This window comes from Mchenga conophoros, linkage group LG8 (assembly GCF_057382185.1).
Source record: "Mchenga conophoros isolate Kocher_MC1m ecotype Shallow Benthic linkage group LG8, M_conophoros_male_GT1.1, whole genome shotgun sequence".
NCBI lineage: Eukaryota > Metazoa > Chordata > Actinopteri > Cichliformes > Cichlidae > Mchenga > Mchenga conophoros.
The window spans coordinates 20709916-20736782 of record NC_140533.1 but is presented as its reverse complement, the minus strand read 5'-3'; the positions used below and the strand labels follow the sequence as shown (position 1 = coordinate 20736782).

Genomic DNA, 26867 nt, shown 5'->3' with positions numbered 1-26867 from the left:
TCAGGACGCTGCTGACGCGTTGCAAAGCTTACACGCAGAGAACCAGGCTAGGTGTTACAAGGATGATGGAGGGGGAGGAGGGAGTTGATGCTGATCTGTTTTTGTGAGTCTCCTGAGAGGAAAGAGGCTGACAGAAAGGAAGTATCAAAGCAGCAGGAAGAGAAGATGGTGGCATCTGTGAATAACAGGATCTGACATTTTACCCCACTGGCCATATTTCCAGACAACTGTCATGTAAACTGTACACAAATAGTTTTTAAAGGAAAAGAAATAGTTACAGTATCAGATGGTTTTGATATACAAGAATATGTTTTGTCATTGGCCTCAAAATAAAAATAATTAATTCTACGTTTGTATTTCTTTATAAGTTAATTAGTGAAGCCCTCCACAACATCCGGTACAGCCTGTTATTGATGTTAGTTTTAATATAATTCTGTCATCATGTGCTTGTTGGAGAAAATGTGCATACTGTATTAATTTGACTGTGTGCTGTAGTTTTGCTCAGGGCCCACTGAAAGATGCTCCAAACCTGATCTGCACGCCACACACAGCCTGGTACAGCGAGCAGGCCTCACTGGAAATGAGGGAGGCCGCAGCTACCGAGATCCGAAGAGCCATCACCGGTAAGCCGCCGCGTTTCAATTTTGTTGTCCAACATCCATCGAAACTAAACATCCACGGCTTCATTATGGAGGCCCGCGCCTCGGTGCAGTCTCCCGCGTGACCTGTTGCACGTCTTTTCTTTCCCAGATGTCACATTTCCACTTCAATAGACCCTCGGCAGCCTTTATTAGATCTGGACCTCTTAATTGATGTTATCCTTAGCTTCACGACACAGAGTGGCTCTCGGGGGCTGGCCTTGCCGCCACCCTGGCCAAAAAAAAGAATTTAAAAAACTGATTGTTAAATGGTCCTAATTTGCATTTGTGTATCTAAGCCTGATATGTTTGTCAGTCTGAACTCATTAACACTTTGCATAGCCTGGCCGCTCATGCCCTGTAACAAGTCGTAGCCTTCGAGTGTGTTAGATTTATGCAGCTCTTTTAAGCTGAACGCGTGTCTCGTGACAGGCCGTATCCCTGACAGCCTACGAAACTGCGTCAACAAGGAGTTCTTTGTCACTACGGCACCGTGGGCGGTCATGGATCAGCCAGGCGTTCACCCTGAGCATAATGGCGCTGCCTACAGGTAAGGACTGAAAATACAGCCATTATTTTCATTTTAAGAACAACAGTTTTATCACCTGTGAGCTACACTAAAGTATCATAAACTAGAGCAATTTCCTTCGTTTGCTCCGCCTTTATACAGTTGTAAAAGATGTCTTGATAGATCGGTGGTTTTTATAGGTTAGTTCACCACTCCTGTAGAGCCTAGCATCTCATCCGCTAACGCTTCCCCTTAGCAGCAGAAATAAATTCTGTCCACATTGTCCCACTCTTCGCCATTCTTGATCTCAGCATTTCCACCTCCATGTGCTTCTTTCACGCAGCCAAGTGAACCAAACTCTTCCAGGCGTAACAACCGGCATCCCCCAAGACAAAATTAATGCCTAGATCAGGACCAGGTAAATACGATCATCTGGGGCCAACAGCCTCCGGTTGGAGGTCCTGGATATAAGACCCTCTCACCTCCTGAGCTCACCTGATGTGTGTCCCTCCTGTAGTTCCCCTTCAGCACTTACCTGTTTGAATGAACACAGAATAGAGATGGGTAGCAGTGAATGTGGGTTTTTGAGTGTCACAGAAAGCATGACATGAAACCACTGAGGTGCACTTCCATGGATGGAGTCATGCTTCGTGGTTTCCTTCTTATAGGTATTTGGGAATGTTCTTTCCAGCTATTTTCTCCTTCTCTGGTTGATGGATTTTACTGTGATTTCCACACCCATTTCCCCCCCTAACTAATGTGACATATTAGCTCTTTTCCACCAAACAGTCTCAGGAAGTCTGTGTTTCAGGAAGTATTAAGATAACTGCATAACTGCATTTTTTTAAAACAATAAAAGAAAAATGATGGGAAAGAAAAATATGTGGCTCATTGATAAATAGAACATGTGCTGCTTCTTTCATGAGAGGATTGTGTTTTCTCCTTTTTATATCAAATTATGACCCAATCATCTTTAAATTAGGCACTAAAACTTTACGAGCTATGAGCAGATTATGTGCATTTATAGACCAAACAGTATCTTGCCTTTTTATTTTAATTACCATAATGAAACTGAAACAGTTTCATATTTAATCTAAGCTGAAGAAACAAATCAATAAGCAAGGCAAGAAATACTTTCCAAAGTATGTTGATTAATGTAATCTCTATAAACCGGAAGATCGCCTGGAGAGTTCATGCTCCACCAATGCCCACGTCCTGTTTTAAGGAATGTGATCCAGATGTACGCCAAAGTTTAATGGATTCTTCTCTACCTCCGCTCCTTCATTGCTTCTAGCTTTATGAAATTAAAGCCTGGTAGCTTCCGCAACTTGGTTCTGATCTTAGAGAAGTAATTAATGTCTTTTTTAAATTGTTTGATGTGTAAAAAGTTAGTAAACAGCAAAAACTCTTTTTGTCTGGCCATCTGTTGAGTCTCCCTCTCTTTCCCCATCTTGCACCTGTTTCATGTTTAGTCTAATCTGGCTGCATATTTTTCTGGACATATTAAAACGACAAGAAATTCCAATTTTATTCACATTAATTTGGACCTTTCTGAATCTGAAAATTCAGCCTGAAAGCTAAGTAACTCTTAAACACGTTCCTGAAAAGGTGGAAAAGAAGCAGCAGTTTCACTAGATGATGAGGTCTTTGCACAGAATCCTGTCTTTCACGGTTGTACGTGGGGGTTAGGCTCGTGTCGGCACCACTAACCTCTGACCTTTTCCCTCCCCAGATACCCGCCAGGTGTGGTTGGAGTGGCTCCGGGCGGCATCCCAGGGGCTTTAGAGGGCATGGTGCCTGGTGGGGTGCCCATCGCCCACACCTTGCCCTCTGGTACACACCCCTCCCAGGCCCCATCGCCCAACCAGCCCTCTAAACACGGCGACACTAGAGAGCACCTCACCGAGCAATAGCAGCAGAAAGGATACATACGGCAGCATCTCATCCGGCCTGTTGACACTCAGAAACAACCAATCAAAGCAACTGACCAACTGGGACCAAGAGACAGTGAAACGACACAAGCGGCTGCCTGCTAAAAATCCAGCCAGCAACTGGGAACAAAAGAAGTGTTCCGGGAAATTTGTACTTTTAACCCTTTTAGTTTTTACTCTCTGTCTCTTTGGGTTCAGTTACCGACTTTACTCTTTGATGATGATGTATTTTTGTCTTTCTTTGGGACATGCCTATGATTGTGGACACAGAGTCCAGTGTTTTTAGTGCTCCGGGATTACCCGATGAGACTCTGTTCAGCTTCCCCCACCGTACCACCCACCTCAGAGCTCATGGGAAATGTAAGCCCACTTCTAAACACACCAACTGAACAAGAGAAAAAAAAAAGAAAAAGAAAAACCTTTGGCATCATACGTTACTGGATCGTATGACCCCTGACAGCGCTCCTAATCTTCCCCGCCTCTTCTTCACCCAGCTCCAATCCTCAATGTGTAACAAGTGTGTGTTATTTAGGCCCCCAATTATGCCTCAGAAGAGAATTATTATTAATATTGTTTTTTTCTTTTTATCATCAGTGTGAATGACTAAAAATGGATTATCAGCTTATATATATTTATCAAATTAAAGAAAAAGATTGTTCATCAATTATAGTAATCAAAAGTGGGCTTTAACCCTTTCCTGGCAGTGGTACATTTGACACCTGTCACAGCTGGAGTTCCAGCTTTTCACCACTAGAGGGCACTTGTACACAGTGTGAGAATTTTTGAGTTTTAAGTGTCTCCAACTTACTACTTTTTAAAGCAGTTGGTGATTAACGTAAAGCCATTCATTAAACACGTAACTGCAGCTGAAGCTTTTGAAAAGAAGTTATTTTGTACTTTTAGTTCCTAAAAGCTCAGCGATGCATCCAGTTCTCTCCAGAGAAGCGTCTGATGGCTAACTAATCATAATGGCAGTCTTGTTAGACATGGTGACCCAGTCCCTTCTGTGAGCACATTTCACACTGAAGACAGGAAAGGGTTAAATTCAGCATGGTTTCTTAATGACTCAGGAATAACACTTTTTTTTTTGCAGATATTGTTTCTCCTCCCGCCCCTCCCCCCCGCAAAATAATTGTCTATAAAAGGAAAAAAAGAAAACACAAAGACTGATCTGGTTCGTCTGAATATTGAATATTTCTCTCCATCATCCTCTCCATCGTGGTATTTTTATAAAAAGGACACATTCACACATTTTTTTTGGTGTTAAAGAGTTTTGAGGAGTCCTGTTAGATTCGTATTGCCTAGTTAAATGTTCCTATAACCATAGTCCTATGTGATCCCCCCTCTCTACCTGCTCCTTAATATTTCCTTTGTTCTAATGAAGGCCAGGTTCTTTGGGGCATCCTGTACTCTGTAAGAGCAATAGCTGAAACTCTTATTTAGTGTCCCAACAATAGCAGAAGAGGCAGCCAGCAGTATGTTTTTGTTTTTAGTGTGAGTATTTGTATTTGTTTCTTGTACAAGGTGAACATTTAGCATTCAGTGCAGTTCAAATAAAAAAAAAAAAAAGAAAGAGGAAAAAAAAAAGATAAAGATACGATTCTGAGAACCAGCCGTCTGTACTGACTTCTTGATTTTCATGTAAAACAAGTTTACTCCCTTGTCATGTACATGCACTGGCCGCTTCATTAGGTACACCTGTTTGTTAACTCAGCAAATGTCACAGCAAGAAAATAATCACATTTAGCCATGTACAGTCAAGATTGGCCTTCAAAGGCCCAGCAGAATGCAGAAGAAAGGTGATTTTAGTAAGTATATCAGTAACTACTGATCTACTGGGAATTTCCCCGTACAGTAGAGAAGAAAGGTGAGTGGCACTTCTCTGGGTGAAAGTGCATTAATCGTGCACGGAGCATGCAGGAGAGCATCTCTGAAAGCGCAACGCATCGAACCTTGAAGCAGGTGGCGTACAACAGCAGAAGATCACATGCGTGCTGTGTCTGTCTGATAAGAACAGGAAGCTGAAGCTACAATTTGAAGATTTGTCAAATTGGACAACAGAAGAAGAAGACTGGAAAAATGTTGCCTGGTTTGCATGTCTTGATTTCTGCTGCAACATTTAGATGATAACACCAAATTCCTAGCATGGATCCATCGTTCCTTGTATCAGTGATGGAGTGATGGGATATTTTCTTGGTACTTTTTGATCCTGTTGGTACCAATTTATTATTGAGTAATGCTGCTGACCATCTCAATCCCTTTCTGACCACAGTATACCCATCTTCTGATGGCCGCTTCCAGCAGGATAACACTATATCACAAAGCTCAAGTCTTCTCAGACTTGTTTCTCAATGTGACAATCTGCTGTGCTTGTCACCAGATCTCACTGCGCACCTTTTCAGATGTGGTAGAATGGGAGAGTCACATCATAGATTAGCATGAACGTGCAGCCAACAAATCTGCAGCAACTGTGTGATGCTATTATGTCAATATGATCAAAATCTCAGAGCACTGTTTCTAATACAATTTTAATTGTATGCTATGAAAAATGAAGGTCATTCTGAAGGCAAAAAAAAGAGTCCACACGGTATTAGCATGGTGTACTTCATAAAGTGATCAGCAAGTGTATATTTCATAATTATGAAAAAAATAAAATAAAATAAAAATCACAATATCAGGGCTTTATCACAAGTGTAAAGCCCCAATACTTGGTGGTGGGGGGGGGGGATGAAGACAATACTGAAATAGAATGAAATCCAGTATTTGGGGCTACAAGAAATAACTTCTTATTGAATGAAAAACAAAAACAATCTCACATTGTTTAGTCCCAGAACAATTAATTTAAAGGGGAGGGGGGGGGAAAAAAGGTCTGTTTTTATAAACCTCTCTTGATCTAGTAATTCTGTAAGTTTTAAACAATACTGCTGAGGGGGTAAAATAACAGACTGTATATAAAAGATGAATGTATGGAACATAAGTGAAAAGTACCTTAAACCTGCAGTTCTTCATATTGCCAGCAGGGGGAAACTCTTTGGCTACAAAAAGAACCCTGCAGGTTAATTAATATTAAAAGTCTTATTCAGAAATTTAAACTTTAATAAAAATTTGTATTTAATTTTGTCTAAACTGTTGTTTTGCACGTTGCAAATTACGGCCCACGTCCGAGTTAAAAATGATGATAAAGCTAATGTGGGGCCCATCTTGTCCTGAATGTGTAATTTTCTTGGCCAAATTAGCCCCACTATCAAGCACCATGATGGCCAAGATGTAAATATTCAATTTGAGCCTTTACAACATAACTTTACTAACCAATAAGTGATGGTACCGAGGCTAAAGCCATCTTTTATATACAGTTTATGACATGCTTCTAAAACTAACTGTGATTTGCACTATAGAGAACTCCATACTGCAGTGATCCTACTTATATTTAGATGATGTGGGTGCACAATGTGAACATTATTGGCTGTGTCCTTGTGTGCGATCAAACATTCCCGATCCACCATCACCCAGTGACTTCAGCTATAACAGGAAGGAAAAGCAATCGTGCGTGTGTGGCGTCACCAATTCAAACAACGAATTTAACAGTGGGAATTAATGAACAATGCAAGTAAGTAAGTAGGTGCAAGTGAGTCAAATTTAATATTAACGCTGTCCACTGAAAGAGGCGGGGCGTTTGGTTTTCTTTCCCCCACCAGCATCATCACCACCCCCCACTCAAACAAACTGTGTCACACATAGAAATGTCAGTAAGCCTGTATGTCCTCCCCCCCCCCCCCCCTCACAGAATTTATGTATAATCTGTGCAAAATAAAATACTTCAATACTTCAACTGAAAAGATCAAAAAAAAAAAAAAAAAAAAAAAAAAAAGCAACCAAAAAACAGATAAAACGGGGCAGAACAAAGGGTATCGCCTCCGCGTGCCAACTCTTCTGAACAAATAAATAAATTCAACATCAAATGGGGCTTTGTAGAGGGGATCAGCAATCAGGAAAACAAGTGCTCTGTAAACCTTAAACATACACACACACACACACACACACACAAAAAGGATTATCATCCTCTCAGTTTGAAGCAAAAATTTCTGTCAGGCAATTCTGTATAAATGAACTTTGCCATCTAGTGCAGCTTCAGGATTTCCTTAAATACAGTATATTTTTCCTATATGAGCTATTACTTCTCTCACGGTGAGATAATTACCTTGACAGGAAGCATCAAAATAACCGGTAAGGACTATAGGGAAGCAAACCAAGTGGACTTGCATTCATGGGAGCAGTAATCAGGATTCTGTTTGATGGTGCTGGTATCTTCTCTACCACAGAGCTCACAGAACACATGCATTATTACAAGTTAAAGATTTACATTTTTGGAGAAACGAGGGAGGGGAAGGGGAAATGTAGATAGCAAGGTAGTCTCTCCCAGACCCTATAATGTCCATTCCACAGATTTAAGAGCTCTTTTCTCTCTTCTCTACTTCCCCCTCACTCACTCATCTTCATCGTCCTCTTCCTCGCCATCGGAGAGAGAGGCACAGGGGTGGATCTGGCGGTATCTGTCCAACCACTTCTCCACCATCTGGGTGACCAAGGGGTGGTTACGGCGGCGAGAGCTCTTCTGCATGGCAGCCAGCATGCCTCCTTCTGTCACGCAGCAGTCCAGCCATTCCCTCAGCAGCTTTTCCTGCTGCTCCTCGTTGCCCATCTGAAGTCACACACAAAACATGCTATTAGTAATGTTCAGATACACGCTTTCACCTCACAATAGCACATGTTAAAAGCTTTCCTGCATCAAGACTAATTTGCAAAAAACAAAGCTAAAACTGGTCTACAGCCAAAATCACTGAAACTAATGCTAAAGATTGTTAATCGTTTCACGAGGCACTGCTACCAAAACTGGAATTTTTATTACAAAGGCCGCTCCATCCAAATTGTAGATTCAGTTTTGATGAAATGCAACAAGTATTAAATACAACTGGTAGATTTTTCATATTTTAAGATTAATGCAGTTTTAAGTACTGTGACTCAGAAATGGTACAGGTGAAAGGCTTATAACATCTGGTAGTGCGCTACATTATTACATGGTCACATGGTGAAACCAGCTTGTCTACAAGTCAAAATACACTGGGTAATTGATCCAACTGCTGTTTCTTCACATCCCAACATCCCACCTACACATAATATTTTAACCTAGCCTTGTAGACTGGGCTTTAAATGCAGTCAGCACAGTTCTGTTTGGAAATTGAGCTGGCATAACCCTGCTAGGCTTTCTAATATTCTTCATTAGCCGCTACAGTGGATCAGCCGCCTCCATAATCACACTATCCCTAGCATCCTCGTCTTTCATGCCACCCCTCTTTTTATCCTCCTTCACTACATCCATGAATCCTCCTTCCCAGTAGCTCAAATCAAACACCATCCCTCCTCTGCACATCTCCAAACCACTATACCTAAGCTGTCCCCGTGATGTACTAAATCTTAATCTTGTCCATCCTGGTCACTCCCAATAAGAAAATAAAAATTAGGACCTTTGTCTCCTCTGCCACCTCCAGCTCCGCCTCCTCTGTCAGTTCCACCCCCCGCCCCCCAAAAAAAGCAGTAAAGTTCAAAAATATTTACAGTAATACCAAAATACACTTCTCAAAATTACCCAATTACCTGCTTTTTAAAGTTAAATTAAAAAAAATAATTAACAAATCTGCAGTTTTACAGCACAACCACAGTTCCTACCTCTTGTGCAGACAGGAAGTGAATATGCAGCAGCTTCCTTTCGCTGTCCACCAATGGCAGGAAAGTGACTGTGACATCGTCGTCAGTATTGAGGTTGGCGCCCGCACCGCGATTGTCGTAGCCGTCGTTCTCCATAGCCACCAGGGCCGAGAAGTGACCCCGTGTGTAGCCCAGGGCAATGGGGCTCTTCCAGCAGAAGCTCTGCTCCCATAACAGAGGCAGGTACACACCTGAAGACACACAAACTAGTCAAAAGGTGCTGCACGCCACAGCACTCGAGGCATCGGCCAGGAACAGGCTCGGCAACCGTTCGCTCAAATTGTGTGCAAATGTCAGCCGAGGCCGAGCGCACTCTCAGATTTGACCTGACGCTAGAGGCGGCTGCTTTTTAGCCCGCTGAAAACAACCGGTTCTTTGTGAGCAGAGACGAGCTCCGCGGTGCAGCCTGATGCTCTGCTTTTTCAGAAGTGCACCCGCCCTCACCCCTCTGGCTTCTGACAGGCCAGCTTCCAGCTCCAAAAGCACACCAGCAATCACTAAACACTTAGCGTGCAATGTACACAAAAGCTATGGTTTCAGTCTACACACATAATTACCGTAATTGAGGCAGGCCATCATAACCAGGCTGCACCCTAAACGGAACAGATACACAGCGAGGCATCACAGACCATTTTATTTATTCAAATTATCAGTGCAGCACACCGAATGAGGTCAAGATATTCTGGCAGCCACGCACTCCAGCTGTGCTCACTCTGCATCTCATACACAATAGCCTGTCTGTATGAGTAATTCTAATGGCCTTGTTTCATGTGGTGTTGCTGCAGGTGTTTAAAGCTGGCTCACGCCATGATAAATGTTAGAAATAAACAGCGAAGCTCACCGGGGTCAGTTTATCACAAATTCCACTCAATTTTAAAAAGTTCTTTCTGCTTAAATTAAATATTAGCAGAGCTGTAACATAAGTGACTACTACACCCTCTACAGTGCACACACGAGGGTCCAAAGCTTCACCTTTGATAGTCACATCAATAAATATTAAGAAACATACTGATCAGCAAGTGTCAGTACTCTGTTTCCATTTTCCCCAAGATCTGACACCCTTTACAAGTTCAGGATCTGAGTTGAGAACACCGTTTTGTATTACAGCCACACGATGCCTCACCTTGAAAACGAGTGTATCCTAACGTTTCCCCACGGAAACTTTTGTAGTATTTCACTCCGTAGACTATGATGGGTCTTCGAAGAATATGTGCAAGAACAAAAATGTGGGTCTGCTCTAGGCTGGCCCCGGGCTAAAAAGGAGGAGAAAAAGAAAAAGCATAAGAATAGTTAGGCATTGTGATCATACTGCAAAGAGAAAAGTATCTTATGTGCGAGTATGAACGCTTTTCTTTCCTTCTCATTGGGCACATTACATAAGCACTTTTAAATATTCTACTGCTGCAATGATCTATCGCATAAAAAGGGGTTTCAAAGTTTCAGCCTTGTGGGATGGGATTTAAAAAGCTTGGTTTTTATCCTTCGGCTCTCATCTCTCCGTTGCTGTCAAAGCCTGAGACGAGGTCATCGCTTGGTAGCTTTTGCTGTGTTTGTTTGTGCTGCTGGTAGAGTGGCTCTAAGCTAAATGCCTGTAAATCCCAAGGTCACATGCTGGGGAGAGAGAGTGCTGCTTCAGCAGGCGTGCCGGTAGATCAGCTGTCTACAACTTCATCTTAGGGGATCAGCAGTAAATTGCTTATGTCCTATCTGTCATTCACACATGATCCACCATGCACAGTGCGACCCTTCCGACTGTCTTTTCCCATTTAGACTAATGCACATATATGACAATAGTTCATAGTTTCAGTAGCTTGTGCTTTATGCAGACCTTTATTTCCTCAAATAGAGTTGTTTAAAAAAAAAAAAAAACCGTGGTCGAGGTCACTGCAGCAACAGAATCTGACAAAACAGCAAATCAATAGCTACACTAACATATGTTTTGCACTTCTGGTGGTGTCGTGAAGTTGGCAAGCACAATTAATCTACTTGCAACTGCGGTGTCAGCCTGTTGAATTATATAACCGCACGCCCGTACTGACGAGATAACCTATCGGCCTGTTTGAGGCGGCAGAGTGAGCGTTGTGCACGTAACACGACTACCCAGTGTTAGAGACCAGATGGAAGAGGCTCCACGAACAGACTGATTGTGTTCATGTCAAGATATTAAGCAGATCAGCTTCTAGCTTTGAAAAGACTGTTTCAAATGATCTCAATGTAAAAGGGCTTATTTAATTGATATTTGTTCAACTGTATTAATTGTGCATATTGAGTTTCTTTGAGGATAGCTGTTTGTAAATGACAGTTTTTGAGTTGAGTGAGCAAAATATAAATGCATCCAACTATCTTATGAGTTGCCTTTCCTTGATCAAATACAGGCGATACATTGCAATTTTGATGTTTTCCCACAATTATTGCAATATGACTCACACGCTTTTGCTGACTGGAGTGCTGCAAGAGTCTAATGAATATGCAAACAACGCAAGAGAGGAAAGGGACTATTGTTATGTAAATATTTTGGAGACAGACGTTTTGGGTCATAAACCTTCCCGTTTTGCCTTTGTTAGTGCATCAATTTATACATCATTTTCCAGCTTTTATTTCTTTTGTAGACCAAAAAATAAAAAACATTTAAAATGTACCACTGTCTTTAAACTCAATGGAAGTGAAGGTAGGCTGTAAACCAGAGACAACAACATAATTACCTGGCTGGCCAAAGACAGAATGAAGGCCCAGTCTTCCTGCCACTGCTCCTCTCTGAGGGAGAAATGTAAACCAAAGCTCTGCGAGTACCATGACTCCCACTCCTTCCAGCGTGTGTAAAACCTATTTTTAAAAAAAAGAATATTATTATACTATTTTCAAAGCTTATTGAATTAAAGGTGACCTCGAGCTCAGCCTGCTTGTATAGAATGGATTACTTTATGTATCCATTTACAGAGCTTCAAAAGAGCTACACTTTAAGTGCCAGAGGTCTTAATTATACATAAACAGAACAATCCACACACCTGCAATGCTCATTAAAAGGACTTCTACCCATGTTTTTTGTCTTGTATGAGTGTAGTCTATAGGCATGTCCTCTAGAAAGAATATTCTGTTATACACCAGTTTGAAAATCTGGATTTACAGTCACTCGTATTCCAAGAATATAGCAAAAACTTTAGAATAAATATAATTATGATGTAAACAGGTCATAAATTCACAAAGAAAAAAAAAAACAAAGTGCTTGTGTTAAAGTGAATCGAATCAATACAATAAAGTCTAATTAAATAAAATAGCATAACTTGGTAGAGGGGGAAATGATGAATGACTTTTTTTTGTTGTTTTAATGTGTCCAGTCTTGTTTGCAGTTTATTTCTTTCAGTTCGTCTGCTCTCGCTTTGTTTTTATGCAGATAACACGAGGCCATTTTTGAATATGCAACATGAACTGAGAGCAGCCTGTGAAAATTTTCAAGTGTCAAGTATCAGACTACAGGAACTGTGTAGGGCTGAGCCTCTCACCAGTGGGAGCAGTCGTGCAGGCTGTCGTGGAGAGCCTTGCGGAGGACAGAGTCCTTGTCGTAGATGCCCCAGGTGGCCTGCAGAACAGAGTCCAACAGGCAGTCTCCGGCAGTGCGGTTCCACAAGGCGTAGAGGCGACTGTCCAGGCGTGTCCCCAGCTCCAGAGACCAGTTGATAACAGGAGATTCCTCTTCCAGTTCTACAAACAGATATAAATGTGCGATTGGGTGTTGAGGACTCCAAGACAATAACTAATCAAGTTCCGTGTTGTTGCAGTGAAAACACAAAAGAGGAACTTGTGGCTGCATTTATTTTCTCCGCTAATATATTTGATAGTTTAATGAAAAGAATCAAAACAAAAAATTGTGTTTCCAAAAACTCAGCATAGGATTGCATAGATGCTGCGTTAAGTGTTTCAGATGTGCAGCTGCTGCAGCCGCTATTTCCGCAGGGACAAAATGCAAAACCTGCTTTTCTCTTCCCATCGTGAAATATTATTAAACACATCTCCCTGAATATGCAATCATATTCTGCACCAGAAACTCAAGGCAGCTCTATCCAGTAGCCCACTTTAACGTGGCTTAAATGGGTCATAACACTCCTTTTATATCTTCGTTGAAACACAAAACACACACACAGCTGCACTGGGAGAGTGTCATTAGATAAGTATGTGGGAGGGAAACTAGTGAGCTCAATTAACCTAATTAGAAAAGGAAAAGAAGACGAAGCAGGAGGTGGGGAGCTGATTGAAGACAAACACAGGCAGGGAAGATGCTAGTTTAAAGTCCCTTCTATTGCAGGACGTGAATGGCTGAAAACATGCAACTGGACAGATTGAGAATATGACACAGGATATAAAGAATGACATCTTCAGTACCTTTCTGCACATCTCGATCTAACACCTCATCAAACAACTTCTCCTGGACAGCAGGCGGCAAGTCTTCTATATCTGCAGAGAAACATGGGAAAGATAGGTTTTCATGCTCGTTATAACCTAATGGTAGACAAGGCCGAGGGCAACATAAATGCTACAGTAATGACACACAGAGGGGATGTTCTTCACTGGATGGCATTTTGTCAATGGCACACTGTAAATACAAGCTCTGTGTATTGAACTGTGCACACACAAAGCCAGAACACTGGTGGCTGTTCTCTGGTTCAATAGTGAATGGCACTGGCTTTGTCTGAGAGCAAGAGAGACACAAACAGACAAAGCGAGAGAGCGAGTGCCCTGCAGCTGGCCTCGGGCCAAATTCACTCTGTAGTGAAATGCTTGGCATTAGACGCACACACACAAAAATTCGAATTTATATGCAAAGGCTTCATAATCTTTGCTCCCAGGGGCAGCAGCAGGACTAGATCAGAACAGTGGGTGTTCTTAAAAGTAAAGTGCATGTCATTTCAGTGAAGACATAATGCCACAGGGACGAGCTGATGTTTCTCTGAGCAATGCGGCGGGGTCCTATTCTTACACTCAAGTTCACACATTGACAATTTAGACATTTATACTGTGTAGAAGAAAATTCTACAAAGAAGCCATGAATAGAATCCCAAAGAGCACAAAAGTAATTATTTCCCCGTTGCTTGCTTCCAGAGTAAATGGAGCCAGTAATATTCAGTGTCAGACATGACAAATATTAAGACTGGTTGTTGGGGTGGGAGTTTAATCTGAGCTGTTTATTGAGGCTACAGGAAAAATTATATATTTCTGCGAGCACAGGCCCATAAAGCAAAACTGATAAAGGGATAAACAGGAAGAGAGGTTAGATTACACGCACAAACACACACCAATAAAAAAAAATAAAAAAAAGTGGTATAAGCATTAAGACCCAAGTACCTGCGGGCAGAGTAAAAGTGACCAAGTCGGTGAGGAAGTAACAGGTGAAGTCTCCTTTACGTTGACGTAGTGAAGATGCAATCTCTCTGCGGATCTGCTCCGTCAGCTCGGGACACACCATGGAAGGGATGCACTTGGCTGCTTGCTGGCTCACCTTATAGACATGCACACAGATTAAAAAATTTTATTTTACAATGAAATTAAAAGATTAAATGAATATGTGAACTTTGGACTATATAACTAAAACTAAGCTAACTTATCTACACTTAAGATACGTCTGCAAATGTACTACCCCAAAAGATTTGTTATGCTAAATGCTTGCCCTCCCAAACTGAAAATTCAAAACCGCAAGCTCCACCCACGACATTATGGTAGCGCGCCAGATGTTGTCCATCAGCTGCAGCACGCCAGGAGGGTTAGCATCAAAAGCTGGGCAGGCACAGTGCCAATTCTATTAAACAGAAGCATTGTAGTCACCCACACTGCATGCCGAGAGTGAATGCGCTGCCATCCTGTGCACTCAGATACACTGTCTTCTCTTGCTCACAATTTTGTTTGAATTGTCAATTCCAGTTTTAGTAGTATTAGTGAATCTTCTCAAACAGAGACGAGATCCTTGACACATACTCATACGCCGTCGAGACATGGTTCCCATGCATTTCACGCAGCACAAAAGAGGAAGTTGGTCCACCTTACCCACCCAAGCGTTTTTCATTCTGGGGATCAAACTCTCCCATGCATAGTAAAGACCTGCCTTTCTATGCTTGCCAACATGCTTCCTGTGCCTTTTCCTAATCACTGTTTGCTCTCCGAAATCACATCAACTCTTATCATGCCCCATAAGAAACAATGACAGAATAGCAGCAATTCTAATACCCCCCTAATTCTAAAAAAGTGCTTTTCTGCTGTAATTCTATGCATTAAGAGCATCTATTTTTCATTATATAGCACACTTGGTAAGGAGCAATTATAAGCGGTTGTGGCTGATAATGAGAAATACAAAAAAGCACTTAAAAATGAAAAGTTTCTGTAACATAAAGACTTTACAGGCATGTTAGAATTTTTAGGATCTTTTTATAAAAACTGACATAAATCCTCTTAAGATTAAAAACTTATAGCAAATTTTTGCTCAAAGATTCAAGACTATGCTTACCTCTGTTAGCAGAATGGCGAGCATGTCCTGCCTTTGAAAGCGAATAGCCAGATGTACCAGAGTGAAGCCTACATCAAAAGCTGAGGACCGATTAAGGAGCTGCACCTCGTCTGCAGTGAGCTGTCGGGCAATGTCGCCACCGGATGACTTATAAGCTTCTACTGCCGCCAGGTCTCCCTCCACAACGCCTGCAGGAGAGGAAGGAAGGAAGGAAGGTTTAAAAAAAAAAAAATCAGAAGGAAAAATAATGGAAAACAACTGTTAAAAGTGATGAATCAGTGCCTAAATATTGCTGACACAGCTTCTTTTCTAGGATTGTGTGTAGCGAGGCTACCAAACTTTAATAGAGTGACTCATGTCAACATAGTCGGCCATTTATGTCATCACATGACATACACATTCAAGTGCGGTGCATCGATATAGGGAAGACTAAATGATACAACACAAGCCATTTAACAGCACTACAAGTCCAACCTCAGAGCTGACCATAAAAGGTTCAACACCTTTGTAAACATCATAACCCATCTGCAATGTAGCCTTTATTACTTTGGATTAGTATTACTTTAGGCATACTGAAACAAGCAAGTGTATTCAAAAGATAATCAAAAGAACATACATGTATCAGCAAAAAAAAAAAAACAACAACATTAAAATCCATTTTAAAAATGGTTTAGATATATTTTTTGGAGCAGCTTCAATCCCCATGTCTGTTCTTGTAGAAGCAAGATGTAACAGACAGCTTTAAATGTGCTAACACAACATCGCAAATCACAATTTATTAATATTAAAACCTGGGAGAAATTTGTAAAACAAATTCAACTAGAGGAAAAAATTAAATAGGGCCTTGATGTCATTCGACAGCTCTGATGACCTTTAGATGTAGCCACGAGCTAACCGAGTGCAAGAACAGTTATCACACTGTCGGGCTACTACATAGCAGAACAGACAGAGCAGTGTAGCTGTAATGTGGCGCTATCAGAGAGCTGTGTAACACATAGGACAGTGTGTTGAACCTACTAGTCTCAACATCTGTTATGAGTGAAACAGCCAGGTAGCAAACAGGACACTGGAAGAGCTGCTTTATTTAAACTGGCTGCCTTACATCAGGATGTTCTCTCAGGCAGGGAAGAGGACAGTTGAGTGAATCTGGACTAAAACATTCCAAGCATGACCCTTCTCATTTTACACATACTGGGTGACATTTTGCAAACAGATCTATAAATACATGCAGAATGATTTGAGTTGCAATAGCTGTTGCTATGCGGGAGACCTCAAAGGAACTCAAGAATGCGGTGACCCGTTTTCAGTGAATACAGGCAGTTTTGCTAAATTTAGACTTAGATAAACAAACCGTAAACCTTTGTCAGCGTCAAGCTGAAGCTGTTGATTTACTGGTCGATCTATGTTCCTACCCTTCCCTGTGGCCGTGAGCTCTGGGTAGTGACCCAAAGGAACTGATTGCTCATTTCCGCTGCTTTTATCAGCAATCTGCAACTAGTGTACCCTTAGAGATAGGATGACGAGAATGGCAGTTCGAAAGAGGGTCAGTGTTCAGGCAGTTGACTATGATACCTCCTGGATGGCTCTTAGTTGAGGGGATTCTAGCATATCCAACTGGGAGGAGACCCAGTGCAATCCTAAAACATGCAGGAGAGATTACGTTTCTCACCTGGCTGTCTCCCATGACATCACTGATTAGACTGCTGCATCAAGTCCCTGATAAACAGGAATGGATAGATGGAGAGATATCCTACTGGTTAAGGCAGCTAGGTTTGCAAAAAACAAAAAAAAACAAAAAAAACCCCAGACCTTTCTTGTGTGACTCATACCAATCTTTGTAATATAAAACAAAAGCAATAAAAGAGAAGTTATGAAGACTTTCTAAAAACCGAGAAACAAGTAATTGGATGGTCAAGTAATGTGCATTGGCATGGTGAGCAAGCATTAGTGCAAACCAGATTTCTCGACCAGTATTAGGGCTGCCACGATTAGTCGACTAGTCACGATTACGTCGACTATCAAAATCATCGACGACTGATTTAATAGTCGACGCGTCGTTTGAAGCTTTGTAAGATCACAAAAGACGCAGGAATAAGTAGTAGAATTTAAGAGTGCAATAACGGACTGAAACAGAAGATGGCAGCACTGCATGTACAAAAATGCCAGCTGCTGTTAAACCCCGAAGAAGAAGAAACTGTGTCCCAGAATTCATAGCGTAGCCCAGCTCAGTTTCCAACAATGGTGGCAGCTAGTTAGCTTTAATATTACTCTTATTATTCTTTCTGGGTCACAAAATAAACGTTTAACATATTTTCAGGCGAGAATGTAACTGTATAAACCTCAAATATCTGCTCAGTTTATCAAGACACCACATATTTTCAAAAGCGCTTTTCGGAGACGTCTGTTACCCACTAGCTCGATAGCTAGCCGGGGGCAAGGCTCACTAGAGCCCGTGAGAACACCGGACTCCCAGCAAATAGTTTTCAAACCCACTGCCGTCTTTCGCTACTCAGGTTAAATATATATAAGGCTACGTTCACACTGCAGGCGAAAGCGCATCAAATCCGATTTTTTTGACCCTATGCGACCCATATCCGATCATGGTATGACAGTGTGAATGGCACAAATCCGATATTTTCAAATCTGATCTGGGTCACTTTCGTATGTGGTACTGAATCCGATACATATCCGATGTTTTAGAAAGCGACTGCTGTTTGAACGGTCAGGTCGCATTAAATCCGTCTTTTACGTCACCGACACAAGACAGACGCCAATTATCAGCTCCGGAGAAGCACCCGAGAAGACATCGTGAACGCTTCCTGGCCATCCAGTGTAGATGTCAGTGAAACTGTTGGGAAGACATCGTTGGAGAAACGTGAACATTTTATTTGTACTGTATAATCTGCAGATTCTGACAGAAATCTGCAACTATCCTTTGAAGCACCGCTCCTCTAAAACAGCAATAAGGATCATTATTAGGTTATTTACATTATTATGTAAATAACAAAATAACTTAAAGCAAAAATTGGGAAACGTAAAGTCCGAAGTCTTTATATTAACGGCCATCTGTCAAACAATACTGTTTGGTCTGGGTCTAAACAGAGCGCGTTGTGTGTGAAGTCTTCTTTTGCGCATGCGGGCCACTTTGAGCGTTCACACTAGAGCGCGTTTGCTGTCGCATTTTATTTGTAGTGTGAACACGCAGACACAAAAAAAATAAAAATCGGATTTGATCAAAAAAAAAAATAATAATAATAATAATAATCGGAATGAGCAATAAGACCTGCAGTGTGAACATATCTGCAAATTTCATTCAATTTTAATAAACTATCATCTTGTCTTTATTTTTAGTTAGCACATACCATAAACACTTAAAGCTGTAAGCTAATGATAGTTATATAAGAGCAGATGCATGCTAGTGCAATAAGCTGTACGTTTTACGTCCAATAAATGCATGATCTGATTAGTTGACTAATCGCAAAAATAATCGGTGACTAGTCGACTATCAAAATAATGGTTTGTGGCAGCCCTAACCAGTATTTTATCTTTCGGAGCGCTGTATGGGTCCTTTCATTTAATGTAAATGAAAACATTTAAGTTTTAGCAACTGCAACCCATTAAAAGATTAGGCTATGTAATATTCGTCCCCATAATGACCCAATCACCCAGAGATGGGTCATAGAGGTTTTTAGGCATGATGGTTTGTGGTTTTATCCCAACTAGAACGCCTCATTACGCCCTCAGTGAACTAACATGTCAGAATATTTTGCCTTTGCATGCTTGACAAGGTCAGCTTCATGAGAGCATGTCTGATCCCAGCAGTGCCTACAGTCTGATCAATGCACATCATGCAGGTTGTGAAAGACTTTGAGCTAATATTGGTCTGCGCTTAACAAATACACAGTCTGACATTGTTTCTCAATCAGCTGCTCCACAGTAACCTATGGTTATCTAAAAGTAATGTGCTGGAACAAATGAAATCAATGTCTGTTTGTGTTTGTTTCTCGATATCTCTCACCATAAGTACTACAAAGTGGTGGGCTTGCATTTTTTTTGAATCATCTGAAAAATTCAGTTCATCGTTGAGATTAATTTAATCTTCTGAAAGCAAAACAAACAGAGGTCCTTGATAATGTTTTTTTCTCCCACACCACATTATCAGGAACCGCATCGAAATATAAACAGAGCGGCAACAGCAAGAGACACCAGTTAGGTTTTTCACTGAAACAAAAGAACCATAATACAAAAACATGTCCGCTTCCTTTTGTGGGAAAGCACAATCAATGGGAATCATCTGATTTTGGCTCTTGTACGGAGCACAAAAAACATTAAAGTAGAACTGCAGGAACACAGTAAAGTGAAGTGAGATCGTGTTTTCAGACCTGAGGAAGTGCTTGGCCATAACATACTCGACTCAGGCACTTCCTCCACTGACAAACACTTTGAAGAGCACATGCGGTATAACCGTAAAGAGTCAGAAACATGGTATGAAGAAGAAGAAAAAAAGGCTCAGCCATATTTAAAGTTAATACATGAGTCTTCCCATGTCTTTAAGGACAGCGGTAGGGAGAGGGGGAAAAAAGAAAACGACCAAAAAAAAAAAAAAAAAAAAAAAATACTGCCAAGTTCAATCAGTGCAAAGGTCAAGGGGGCGTTGATCATGTGCTGCACTCATGTTTTTTTTTCCCTTCTGTTTTTTGTTGACTGTTTTTAATGTCCTGTCAATGTTATTTTTACCTCTTGGGGGGCTCTGTTCAGCACATACGCGTCACTGTTTACAGGGTCTATTGACTGTGAGCCAGGAGACTCTCTGCTCCATGGGCTGCACTTGCACTACGCTGCCCAGACGGCCCATTCATCCCCACCAGCTGGGAAGCACTCACACCCTCTCAGTTGCTCAAAGATGCTCTCAGAGCCCAAGTAAAAGCACTGGGAACATCAGTGGTGAGTTGGACCAAATTCCTACTTTCCCTTTTACCACATTTTATGTTTTTTTTCATTGCAGTCAGCAGTATTTACCTGATGGCACCGCCCTATGAAATAACACAGCAGGAATTTCTTCTGTACTCTAATATTTGGAGACTAAACAATGAGTCATGCCGTCACTCATTTATAAAATACAAAGTGGCTCTTAGTGCTGTGCAACCTTGGCACTTTGCAGAGTGATGCACCATCTGCAATGTAATAACACAGAAAATGTGTTGCATTGGGGACAATAACTGCCACCTCTGTCTGGAGTACAATGCTTTGCTGTCACTTAGCATGACATCACAGACACACAAAAAAAAGTGTTGTTATAAGAAAAACATGACATAGGAGAGTGTATTCTTTTTAAACAAAATTAAGAAACAAGCACATTTTCACATCATTCATTTGCTATGAACCAACTGATCTCCTAATCCATGCAGAAATTACATGTAACGTAGAAAGGAGGAAAAAAAACTCACCAGCACATGCACTAAGAAACAGCCAGTCAGTTTTCTTCATTCGGTTCCTAATCTGCTTTAACCTCTTGAAGTCGACTTCTTGTTCCTCTTTGCTCATGGCTCCAGCTGCAAGCTCTATCCTCTGGAAATCCATAGTGACATGATCTTCCCTCTTGGGCATAGGAGGGGATCTCCTTTGCCCCTGGCCTTCGCTGCAACTGCCCCTCCACCGAGCCCTGTCTTGCTCGTTGATTACGGGTGAGGGCTCCGCAGACTCGGCCAGCTCTATGGCTTCTTGGTTGTTGGGCCTGGGGAGGGCACACACCACACATTTTGTAGTTCTGGGCCAGTTCTGGTAAGTGCAGGCGGTACATGTCCAGTGCTGCTGGTGGGTGTTGAGTCTGTTTCTGTCATTATACTCCTCACAGGTATCCACAGGAGAGTGGAGAGCAGGGCGGCAACCTGCATTGGAGCCTGACGTCTGTGGGGACTCAGTGGGGCTGCTGGTCCTCGGGCGCTGACAGAGGCACTGTGTGCAACGGATGGCACGAGGCCAGTTCAGATAGGTGCACATCTGGCAGGACCACTTATTGGCAATCTCAGCCATACTGGGTGACCTGACTCTAGGCCTGGCACTGGAATCAGGACAGATGAGGAGGCTGCTGCCACTTTCACTTCTAGAAGGCTCCCACTCCAGCCCGGGGTCCAGATCAGGACTGTTTTTGTAAGGTTCCTCTGTAATAATGGGTCCCCTCAACCTCGGTGCACGGCACATAGTACATTTGATTGCAGATGGCCAGTTTTCATAGGTGCAGTAGTCACAGGCCCACTTTATCCTCTGCTCCGTCATTGTGGACTACTTTAGTTGGATGCACTGTTGTGAAAAATCCCGTTAGAGTTGAGACATAAACAATAGCTCTGCGAATAATCTCGAATAAGCAGGTGTTACAAACCATTGTGTTTAGATATAAGAATTCCGTCCAGCATATGCTCCAGCAGTTTGTAAACTAACCTGCATCTGATCGGGCACATTCAATGACACACTGGCAAGATTACATTTTAGAGTGTTTGATTTGAATCCTTAATAATCCGTAACTCTAAGAAGAATGGTTAACAGCGCGGTTTTAACTCATCTGACTAAAGACACTATTGCGTTACTCTGCAGTTGTGTTTTTAGTCTTTAGCTTTAGCTTGCTAGCTACTGAGCTAACCTCCTAGCATATATAGAGCTAACTGCCATCAAATCCAACGATTAACGCGCACGACGGAGCATACAGTCATGGAAAAGGTCATAATTTCATTCATGTGAAGAAAAATGTGATAATCTTACCGTTTCGTGACTGCGCTGCGCCGCCGAAAACCACAACAAACCCTTCTCGTTCACTCCCCCTCCTCCCCTCCTCTCCTCCTCCTCCGGCTCAATCAAACCTTTCCCAATCCGAATGATTTCGACTCCTCTGCCCTCTCACATGTTTACCTTCGTGGACTCGTTAACCACTGGCGGAACAAAGCAATCCCCGGCAAAGCCTGGAACACCTCGAATCATCGTTTAAATCCGCGACTCTCCGTGGTTTACATTGCCTCCGTGTTGTTTAATGGCGGCGACAGCAGACAAATGAGTAGCAGAGCCAAAATAAACGCTGGCCTGCCTCCGTCACCAATCATCTGGCTGAGTTCTCAACGTGATTGGACAAAGGTAAAGTACTGTGTTGCCTTCAGGAACGTCCGGAACAGTCAAAACGCCCTGGGGGGTTTAATTTTTAGGACGCAGAAAGAGTTGATAACCACGTCGCTGAAATACTTTGCATATTTTGTCGATTTTTAGGCACATTGCACTAGACAAAAACATGTTGATGTTAGTCATGCTAAGACATTTGCGATTGGATAGTTTACACATCCCCAAAGATTGGGATAGAAAACTGGATTACATAAATATGACATTATCCGTATGGATATTAAATCCGATATTTATAAGCAGCATAGAAACCATGGTGAGTCTGTAAATTGTTTAATTTCTTAAATTATATTTTGAATACATTCCAATTAAATTCTGAACTAGCTGTGAAGAATAGCAAAAGCGTTAAGTATATGCTGATGTAACTGAAAAAAATAGGCTTTTCGGTTATGAATCAAGGGTTCCGCTTTCTCTGGACACGCCCCTTTCAAAACGTCACTGAAAACATGGCTGTTTTCTTGAGCCGGTTACACCACGTTTCGCTCCACGTTTCTAACGCGGAGAAAATAGCTAATGACCTTGTCTCTAAATTCAAGTTTGATTTATTTGCTGCCAGATTAACTGACAAGTCCAAGCAGTTTGCTTTCAGGAAAGGAGCAGCAGTTTTCGTCGTAAATGAGAGACCCAGTAAAAGCAGCGTGGGACTGAATGAAGGGATACTGGGATTAGCTGACAGATACTCCATTGATCCACAGCGGGCTGACTTGGAGAAGTACAAGCAGGGTAATAATTCTTTGGGATGTCTTTATGATTTAAGCCCTCTTCATCCGGTGGATACTGTAAACAACGTGTGTTTCGAGGTAGAGGATGTCCAAAGGTCATTCAAGGTTCTTCGCGATCTGGGCTGTAATTTCTTGGTGCCTCCCACCACCGTTGAGGACGTGAATGGTCCTGTCACCTACTCGGTAGTAAAATCAATTGTGGGAAACGTGTGTCACACGCTAATTGAGAAGACAAACTATGAGGGAGTCTTTTTGCCAGGGTTTGATGTCATTGAAAAGGACTGGAGCTTGGGAGAAGAGGACATGTCTTGTCCTGTCACACACTTTGATCACATAACTTATGCCTGCCCCAGGAAGACCACCCACCAGGTCATGGGGTGGTATGAGAAGGTCTTTGGTTTTCAGAGGTTTTTCATTGATAGGTGAGAAATTGCTCCGAGGCATTTGTTGCCATATCTTTTCCCCAGCGTGGTGTCAGTAATCTCAAGGCTGTTTGTTCTCCTGAATAGTAATGAAGACGTGGATGAAGGTTTTGTGATAAACCAGGAGGGCATTGGGCTTCGACTTACTGCCATGGAGTACTGGAAGTGCAGCAAAGCAGGCATCGCTCTTCCTTTTGCTGGCAAAAAGGAGCCTGACTGCAAGTTTGTCATTGCGGAATCACTGCCCGAACAAGGTAATAGAAACCCCTAGTTTCTCATTTAAGCCACTATTTATGATCTCCGCCATCATTGTTTGCATTTGCTTTGTCAGGCCGGAACCAGGTTGACACCTTCTTGGAGCAGCATAGGGCCCCAGGGATCCAGCACATTGGGCTGTACACTAAAAACATTGTTTCTACTGCGCACACGATGGCTGAAGCTGGCGTACAATTTTCCTCCCCTCCTCCAGCCTATTACACTCAGGTTTGAATGATTTTGAACTATAATCACTGCAAGAAGCGACCTGTGTTTTATTCATATTTTCACATTATAGTTCTGTTTAATTTATATAGTTGGCCTGGATTTTGAAATTTTGGGAATTTGGGAGAAGCTTGTCCTCATACTTCCTGCAAGGCAGGCTTTCAGAGATTTTTCAGATCTTGTTAAAAGGGTACATTTTGATCCAAACCATGATATATTACCACACTTGACAAAGTAGTTATGCCTAAAACCTAGCTGAACTGTGACTTAAGGCTGAAAACGATATCAAAGAAAAGAGGGCTTTGAAGGCAAACTTCTCCCACTAGAACACATAATCCAAGTCATTATCACACTTTTCAAGGTTATGCCATCACCACACAGAAGGAGAACAGGGTCTGCTTTGTACCAGTAATCACAGGAGCAAACACTATAATTACAGACTTTGTAACAAGTTCAAAAATAAAGGAATTTTCCATCTTTTTAAACCCATCCCATTCGCTGTGGCAGCTGGGGAAACAGCAGGAAATAGAGGAAGCAGGTCACAGCCCCCAGATGCTAGCACAGCATGGGATTCTCCTGGATACAGACCTGCACCAGGATCCTTTATCACAGAGAGCATCCAGTGAAAGTAAAAGGTAAGAGCCAATCAAGAGTTGTAATCTCTCACAGCCTTCAAAGAATGCCTCTCTTGTAAATTGTTTTAGTCAATGGTTTCTTTTAACTATCTTTGGCATTATCTTATTAAATAAGTGAAACACTGTGAAAGTTTTGTGTGATGTATGGCTGCTCAATGTCAGCAAACAATCTTATCAGTCATCTCTATTAAAATGAGGACATGTTCCTGTTTTACTATTCAGTACAATTACAGAAGCCCGTTTGGCTTGCAACATGCATGTGAAAACTGCTTGACTTCGTTTAAAATTGCTGCAATAATGATGAAAGACACGAACCACAATTTTTTTTTTTTTTTTTTTTGTATTCACCAATGAAAAGTTGTGGAAACAGTCCCGAGGCTGAAAGTGAATCTACTGTGCTGCTTTTCCCCTTTCAGACATCTTCTACAGGTGTTTACCAAGCCCATATTTGCTGAGAATACCTTCTTTCTCGAGCTGATTGAGCGAAGAGGGGCAACGGGATTTGGCGAGGGGAACATCAAGGCGCTGTGGCAGTCAGTGCAGGCGTACATGGAAAATGAGAGGGTGGATCGTCAAGAACCTCAGGGATCCTCAAAAACTGCACAAACTGCTCTTAGTTAGCCACTCCAAACATTTCTATAACAGGTTATGTTATTTCATGTGGCTGCACTATTTACTGAAAAACATATGAAATATTTAAATTAGTCTCTAAAAAGTCCCTCGTTGCACTGATGACACATTACTTATTATATAATGTATTCATATCTGTTGAAATGGGTGCTGTGTTCTGTACTTGAAATGATACAACAAAAGACACTTGCTGTAGGAGTAAAATAATGTCTTTGTTTTCACTGTCTCAAAGTAAACCACATTGCTCCAGAGTAACCTCAATAAACTTGACTCACAGTAAACTGTGAAAATCAATTGCTGGCTTCAAAATATTGTGCTCCGTTTTTCTTCTTGTGTGGGCCAAACTTCAGAATAAGCACACTTAAAACCTCTTAGACCTTCCTAGACAAAGACTGACAATGGCCAGTGCATTTTAGTAATTGTCAAAGATACTGGAACTTACAGTTACTTACATTATATAGTAGCACTTGCATGTGGTACTTTTACTTTGCAATGCTTTTGGGTGCAGTGGCTTGTTCTTCATTGTTAATGCAGCATATGTATGTAAAGTGTCTGAACACCACTTCCACATATACTCAATGAAGTATGCACAACAAGCTCAAGCTGCTAGAAGACTGAAAGCTTGCTAATGCATCAATGATAGTGTGCTTTTTTTAATGTATACTGTGCTATAATAACACTATATTAAAGTATTTTCACTTAAAACATTTAAGTGCATTTGCTTACTATAATGCTCATAGTTATGAATGCAGGAAAAGTGAGAAATGTTTATTTATTTTTTTACATTTTATACTAAGGTATTATTAATTGATTTAATGCATTAGCATCACTTAGTCAAAGTCACTGTCCATATGAGAAAAAGTGACCACTTCATTGGCTCGTAATGTAGAAATGTATCCCAAACTATTATTTGCTGTTCACTTCATTATGTAAGCATTATGTTGGTGGAAAATTAAACTAGGCTCTTTGGCCCTTTTTTTCCCTAAATAACCCACCCACACAGTCACTTGAAGAACTGTTACTGGTCAAACAGCTGCACCTCTTTCAGAAGCCGTAGTGGTTTTAGCAATGTGCATGCTTTGGCAAAAAAAAGTGGCTTTAGAACCTCTTAGAAGGGATCTCCAATCCCACAGAGATGTGCCAGTTCAATTAACTTGGCTATAAACATTATGGATGAGGATTAGTGGGATAGATGAGAAGCAGTGAAGTTTAATGGACTTCCATGAAAGCCATATGTTCTTTTTATGCCCTGTCTGTAGTTACAGTATCCTACTGAGTACACAAGAGAGTCACTGTAAAAACAAAACATAAAAACTCAGCAACAGGCAATTTATGAAATGAATGTACTTCTGCATTTTGACAAATGGTGTCAGTGTTTTTCCTTTAATCAGGGGTCACCTGCTCAGGCAAACTGCATTTTAAAAATGTTGATTCTGTATTAAGGATTTATGTTTTTCGATTACATAACAAGCAAACCGAAGCAGCAC

At 41.5% G+C, this 26867-nt stretch overlaps 3 protein-coding genes across 12 annotated transcripts in view; 2 read left to right on the top strand and 1 right to left on the bottom strand.

Annotated features, from left to right (window-relative positions):
* Positions 1–5157, top strand: part of LOC146568676 (C-terminal-binding protein 2) — a 97937-nt gene extending 92780 nt beyond the window's left edge. For 8 of the 9 annotated variants that reach the window (XM_085284870.1, XM_085284872.1, XM_085284868.1 and 5 more), the window contains 3 exons: positions 496–623; positions 1071–1188; positions 2879–5157. In XM_085284870.1, the coding sequence (XP_085140996.1) occupies positions 496–623; positions 1071–1188; positions 2879–3059 (427 nt within the window). In that variant the 3' untranslated portion in view covers positions 3060–5157. Of the gene's footprint in view, positions 1–495; positions 624–1070; positions 1189–1489; positions 1565–2878 lie in introns of all 9 variants that reach the window. The other variant, XM_085284867.1, reaches the window with a different exon arrangement.
* Positions 5158–6871: 1714 nt separating this feature from the next.
* zranb1a (zinc finger, RAN-binding domain containing 1a) lies at positions 6872–22419 on the bottom strand. Of its 2 annotated transcripts, XM_085284876.1 has the most exons (10): positions 22087–22419; positions 20778–21630; positions 15331–15518; positions 14178–14331; positions 13218–13289; positions 12341–12539; positions 11543–11663; positions 9964–10093; positions 8802–9031; positions 6873–7776 (listed from the first exon to the last, which is right to left on the bottom strand). In XM_085284876.1, the coding sequence occupies exons 2-10, from the start codon at positions 21604–21606 to the stop codon at positions 7561–7563; spliced, it is 2139 nt and encodes a 712-aa protein (XP_085141002.1). In that variant the 5' UTR covers positions 21607–21630; positions 22087–22419; the 3' UTR covers positions 6873–7560. The 2 variants fall into 2 exon arrangements, with proteins under 2 accessions (XP_085141003.1, XP_085141002.1); XM_085284877.1 differs by lacking the exon at positions 22087–22419 and having other exon boundaries at positions 6872–7776; positions 20778–21606.
* Positions 22312–26080, top strand: hpdl (4-hydroxyphenylpyruvate dioxygenase-like). The gene is made up of 5 exons (XM_085284878.1): positions 22312–23635; positions 23723–23889; positions 23967–24118; positions 24623–24750; positions 25167–26080. Exons 1-5 carry the CDS (start codon positions 22881–22883, stop codon positions 25369–25371), a joined length of 1407 nt encoding a protein of 468 aa, XP_085141004.1. The 5' UTR covers positions 22312–22880; the 3' UTR covers positions 25372–26080.
* The last annotated feature ends 787 nt before the right edge of the window (positions 26081–26867 follow it).

Excerpts from the sequence above, each read along its gene's own strand:
- hpdl (XM_085284878.1), top strand. The coding sequence starts at position 22,881 with ATGAATCAAGGGTTCCGCTTTCTCTGGACACGCCCCTTTCAAAACGTC. Across the intron at positions 23,890-23,966 it reads GGAATCACTGCCCGAACAAG|GCCGGAACCAGGTTGACACC; the intron begins GTAATAGAAACC and ends TTGCTTTGTCAG. Across the intron at positions 24,119-24,622 it reads CTCCAGCCTATTACACTCAG|CTGGGGAAACAGCAGGAAAT; the intron begins GTTTGAATGATT and ends TCGCTGTGGCAG.
- zranb1a (XM_085284876.1), bottom strand. The coding sequence starts at position 21,606 with ATGACGGAGCAGAGGATAAAGTGGGCCTGTGACTACTGCACCTATGAA. Across the intron at positions 12,540-13,217 it reads AGATCGAGATGTGCAGAAAG|AACTGGAAGAGGAATCTCCT; the intron begins GTACTGAAGATG and ends ATCTGTTTGTAG. Across the intron at positions 9,032-9,963 it reads AGGATACACTCGTTTTCAAG|GTGTGTACCTGCCTCTGTTA; the intron begins GTGAGGCATCGT and ends GTGTGTCTTCAG.